Source organism: Hipposideros armiger, unplaced genomic scaffold (assembly GCF_001890085.2).
Source record: "Hipposideros armiger isolate ML-2016 unplaced genomic scaffold, ASM189008v1 scaffold_743, whole genome shotgun sequence".
Taxonomy (NCBI): domain Eukaryota; kingdom Metazoa; phylum Chordata; class Mammalia; order Chiroptera; family Hipposideridae; genus Hipposideros; species Hipposideros armiger.
This window is the reverse complement of record NW_017732093.1, coordinates 279312-285225: the sequence shown is the minus strand read 5'-3', so window position 1 is coordinate 285225 and position 5914 is coordinate 279312. Positions and strand designations below refer to the sequence as shown.

General features: G+C 35.7%; 1 protein-coding gene across 2 annotated transcripts in view; it reads left to right on the top strand.

Annotated features, from left to right (window-relative positions):
* The window catches only part of PIK3R3 (phosphoinositide-3-kinase regulatory subunit 3), an 86837-nt gene that overhangs the window by 48772 nt on the left and 32151 nt on the right, over window positions 1-5914 (top strand). For both annotated transcript variants that reach the window (XM_019627990.1, XM_019627989.1), the window contains 2 exons: window positions 3358-3538; window positions 3982-4107. In XM_019627990.1, the coding sequence (XP_019483535.1) occupies window positions 3358-3538; window positions 3982-4107 (307 nt within the window). The remainder of the gene's footprint in view (window positions 1-3357; window positions 3539-3981; window positions 4108-5914) is intronic.

The following is a 5914-nucleotide window of genomic DNA, read 5'->3' as shown; positions in this document are numbered from 1 at the left end:
CCATCCCATGCGGGAGTGGAACCAGCAGCCTTGTTGTTAAGAGCGCACGCTCTATCCACTGAGCCATCCAGGTGGCAGCTCAGCTCAAGGTGCCGAGTTCAGTCTTAGTTGCGGGTGGGCATAGCCCACCATCGAACAGGCAATCTTGTTGTTACACCAGCTGAGCCCTCCTGCCATCTGTTGGCAGATCAGCGACAGCTCAGCTTGGGTGCAGTATCATTGGCCCATGCGGGAATCAAACTGGCGGCCCCGTTGCTCAGAGCCCATGCTCTTAAGCCAGCTCTTAACCAACTGAGCCACTCGGCTGACCCATAGATACATCATTTTTAGTTGTTCGGTTAACTGACTTTTTTCTATACATTAAATATTTAAGTATCTTACGAAAAAATGGCAATATTTTTTATTTTTATGTAGCAGTAAAATGAAAAAGCTAAAATCCCTAAATGTAAGGAAGTAAGACGTATACTGTTGACCTTATGAGTGAAGTAGAGGTCATGTGCACAGCCTAAGGTTATTCATGATATGTCAGGAATCCACTCTATTAACCCTATTACTTTTCTTAATCCAGAGAGTAAAACTCAACCTTATTTAGGCTGATATGTAGAAGATAAAACAGTTCTCAGGCTGTATCATGTCGTCCATGTGAGCATATTAGAATCTTATAAATGGTGGCTGTATCACTTTTTATATTTACAAAAATGAGACATATATTTTAAAAGATTAGGAAAACTGCATTAGGTATTTCCACATTTAATTTTAATGATTTAAAATAGCCTAATTGCAATAAAATCTTGTGATTGTTTTAAAAAGGGACTATAAAGAATACGATAACAACAGCAATAACAACTCCCTTGTAGTAAACATTTTACATACACTGTCTTATTTATTCTTCATAACAACCTTATGAGGTAGGTATTAATATTGCCATTTGATAGATGAGACTACTGAAGCTTAAAATGGTTACGAAACTTGCCTAAAGACACATACTAGTCATTGGCAGAGGAAATGTGCAAATCCAGGTTTAATGCATATGAGAAAGTATAGGGCCAGAAGAAGATTCAGGTACCACCACATTTACGTAGGGTGACGGTTCTTATTTTCTACCTCTAGCCCAGACCTTTCTCTTGAACTTTAGATTCTTTAGGTAGGCTGCTGGATCATCTGCTCTTGGATGTTTACTAAGCATCTTAAACTTATCATGTCTAAAAGCATAATGTTTTTTCTCCATTAAACATGTTCTTTTTATATAGCCTTCTTCATTTCAATAAATGACAACTTTATTCTTTTAACTGCTTAAGATAAAAACCTTGACTTCATCTTAATCTTATCTCTCTCTCATACCCATATCCAGGCTATCAGCACATCCTGCTAGCTCTCTCTTCAAAACATGTTCAGAATCCCACCATTTCTCAGTATCTCCACTACTACTACACTTGGCTAAGACACCATCATCTTTTGCCTAGAGTATTTTAATAGGCTCCCAAATGATCTTTCTACTTCTACCTCTGCCCACTTTGAATGGTCTCAACCTAGCAGCTAGAGTGAGCCTTTTAAAACACAAGAGAGATGATGTAATTCTGCTCAAAACCCTCTTGTGTCTCCCCATCTTACTCAGTAAAAGCCAGAGTCCTTATAATGACCTACAGGCTGGTACATGATCTAAGCTCTTTTTACATCCCTTCATCTCCTACTACCCTCCCTTTTGCTAGTTCAGCCCCAGCATCATTGGCCTCTTTGCTTTTTTCGAACATGTCAAGCTTGCTTCTACCTCAGGGGCTTTGCACTTGCTATTCCCTCTGCCTGGAAAACTTTTCTCCCAGATATCTGCTGTGCTAGCGACTTCACTTTGAGGACTCTGAACAGAGTGGTTTTCCTTGTGTGACATATGTAAAATAGCAATCACTCTACCCCCAAAACTATCTCTTCCCTTTATTCTGCTTAATTTTTTTTCCATAGAACTTACTACCATTTGATATATCTAGTTGTTTATTTTTATGTCCTATCTTGATGAGAAATTCTTTATCCTCTTTATAAGCTTAAAGATGGAGATGTGTTCCTTATGTCCCTAAACTGGAAGCTCTGTGAGAGAATGGACTGTATCTGGCTTGGCTTGTTTACATCACTATATTCACCTAGTGTCATGTAGTTCCTGGCTGAATGAGTGCCTTTTAATTTTTCTCTAGCAGAGAGACCAGCTTGCATTTATTGTGAGTATATGTGTGGGTGTTCACATCTATAGGAACTCCATATGATTATGTGATCCTACCACTGTACATTTTATAGGAATAGTTCTCCATCCATCTAAATACTGACCTTCTAAGCATTAGTTAATTTAAATCAGTCCATAGATTCAACATGATTGTGTTTGACCTTTCATAAATCCCAATGCCTCGTTTATCATGTGTATTAGCATGGCATAAAGAGATATAGAAGCATATTTTCCCCCCATTAAGTCTGCATGCAGCTATTAGAAGAGTTGAGTGGGAATGATGCAGTCTTTTGCTAAGATATAATGAATTAACCTGATGTAGTTTTAGATTATATCTTATGGTACTTGCAAAACATTGCCATTTTAAGCTTTGGTTATAAATTACCTTTTAAAGGACCATTGGATAGGACTCAGTAAACAAAAGTGGTTGAAAGTATTCAAGCATCAAATTGCACTCATCTAATATAAATGGCTCTTCCAAAGCTATACTTTGCAAAAATGTTGAATGACAGTTGAATTATTCACATACTGTGATGGCATAAATAAAGTCATTTCTGAGAATTATAAGCAACTATAAAAGACAAAATAATGTAAGGCACTAGATAAATTACTCAGTTATAAATCATTGAAAGAACTTAATTTTGTTTGGTCATTAACAGTAAAACCTTGAAGGTGTTGGAGATTATGAGACAAATGTTTATCATCCCTCTTCATATAGAGATGACTTCTGTTTTCCTCCACAGACACACAACCACATAATATTTAGTTCTAAAGAGATTGTTTCTATTCTTCCTGAAAATATATTGACAGAATTTAAATTAGAAAATTCATTCAGAAAATAAACAAAAGATACATATACTTCTGTTATTTTTCTTAAGTGATTTAGCCAAATTTGTTGATAGTAAATGCTGTGTAGTTATGTTGACCTTTAGTAATGAAAATAGAAGAAATAGTTGTAAAAATAATATGATATTATATACACTTTTACACACCTAATTATAAATGCCTTTTCACTTGGTCCAGTCTCATTAACATAATAAAGCTTGTATATTATGTGACACCAAGCTTTCATATCTTCATATGAAAGTAATACTTCAATAGAATTTTTTGGGAAAAGACATCTACAGTTGTTGTCTTGTTCTTCACAGGAAGGGAGGCAATAATAAGTTAATAAAGATCTATCATCGAGATGGTAAATATGGCTTTTCTGATCCTCTGACATTTAATTCTGTGGTGGAGCTCATTAACCACTATCACCATGAATCTCTTGCTCAGTACAATCCCAAACTTGATGTGAAGCTGATGTACCCAGTGTCCAAATACCAACAGGTATGATTACAGACGTTCTTGATAGCTATTCAGCAAGTCATTGTTTAACAACATAATTTGATTCTAATTTACCAGGCTTATCAATTAAAAGAAAAAATAAATCTAGTCATTTTTAATTTTCTACTGACTACTTAAGAATTTTAGAACTTAACTTTGTGACAACTATTTCTTAATAGCATGTTGCATGTATTTATTAACTTTATGTAGAAATACTTCTGTTTATATTTCCTATTTATACTTCATTTCTTAATTTTTAAAGTATTAACTATTTTGTTGTGATTTAAAGGCTGATCTTAGTGTTAAAAGGATTTAGTGCTTTTGAATGCTTGATATTAATACAGTGGCTTCAACTTAGAATAGAAGTACATTTTAAAAATAAATAGATGTGGAAAATTCATGTCAGAATTGTTATCATTCTTTATTTCTTTTGTTTACCTGTATAGGATCAGTTGGTAAAAGAAGATAACATTGATGCAGTGGGTAAGAAGCTGCAAGAGTATCACTCTCAGTATCAGGAAAAGAGTAAAGAGTATGACAGGCTATATGAAGAATACACTAGAACATCCCAGGTTAGTATATTTTTGTTGTTTAGGCCAATAAGATGCAATGTTATATTTACATCAGATTTTCTTTAATTCACCTGATGATCTTTAGCTGTCCTAATATCTTAAATAGCCTTTTTGAGACTTTGATGATACAAATTCCTTTCCCATTCATAAATCACTTTTTTTATTGGTTAAGGATATATTTTATATCAGTTAGTATTAACTAGATAAGGATTGACTGCAAGTGACAAAAAATAACAAAAAAATAAAGGCTTCAGATAGAAATTTACTTTTCTTTCATGTATAGACAGTGCAGGGGTGTTATGGCAACTCCACAGTCATTAGGGTTTAGGGTTCTTCTGTCTTGATGCTTTGCTATTTGTGGATGTTGGCTTACTCCAATATCAGTCATAACAACCACATTCTAGCAAACAGGAAGGAAGAATAGGAAGGCGAAAGGAACGTTCCCTATTTTTAAGGCTACTTGCTAGAAGAAACACACACTGCCTCCACTCTCCTCCCACTGGCTAGACATAGCTCCAGATCACAACAAGGGGGAGCTATGTCTAGCCAGTGGGAGGAGAGTGGAAGCCTTAGCCACTAGCAGGGGAGGCTAAGAAATCTAGTCTTGATTTGGTCAAGTGTGCCCAACTAACATTTGGGAGTTTACTGAGGAAGAGGGAACTAATGGAAATTGGGGGACCACTGGTAGTCAGCCACATAGTTTTTAGATTATAAACCTTCATAATATCACTTTTATCACATTTATGATATAAAGCAAAATTCTGAAGAATAATCTACCCTTTTCCTAGAACTGCTTTGATTCTTTTTAAGTTACACTTGGATTGGTTTAATTTGCTGTGAGTTGTTACTGTCTCATGTCCTTCAGCCTGAAGGAGCTCCTTTAGCATTTCTTGTAGGGCAGGTCTATTGGTAATGAACTTCCTCAACTTTTATTTATCTGGGAATATCTTAATTTCGCCTTCATTCTTTATTTTTTTCTCCTTTATTCTTGAAGGACAGACAGTATTGCCGGATATAGAATTCTTGGTTAACAGTTTTTCTTTCAGGACTTTAAATACGCTATCCTACTGCCTTCTGACCTCATCGTTTCTGATGAGAAATCAGCTCTTTATTTTATTGAGGATCCTTTGTACATGATGAGCTACTTTAGTTGCTGCTTTTAAGATTCTCTCTTTGTCTTTGACAATTTGATGATAATGTATAATACTTGATTTGTATATCTTTGTCTGTAGTTTATAATTGTTAGCTGTGAAAGGGTTAGTCAGCTCTGAACTATTTCAGTATTACTGTAACTCATGGTGCCTGTTCTGACCATTAGTATTTATGCTGTTGATTTTCCCAGCCCAAAGCCCTTGCTCTTACTTCAAGTTAGTGTCTGTGGTGGGCAATGTAAAGACAGAGACTGCACCAAGGACCTCAGGACCGGTGGGGCTGATTAGGGGTTATTGGCCTCTGCTGATTACAGATTAGTAATGAGATACGTACTGATTGGGAAAGGTATGGGATTACAGTGACCAGAAATGCTGTAATGGTCCGTTTTCTGCTATGAGTGTTTGGTTCCATTTTATTTTTCAGGTTTTCTTTTACTAGTTAATTAGTTATTCAGAATGATTTTAATAATTTTTTTCTTTCTATCTGATATTTATGCTCTGTGGTATGCCTCTCTCTGTGTGCATGCTTTTTTTTTCTTTAAAGATTTTTTATTGGGTAACTAGGGGGATGGGAACAGTGCTGGGGAATTGGGGGAAGGGGAACAGACAAGTTGCTGTCGTTTTGTTCTTCAGTCTAGTTGTGGAGGACGTTGCTT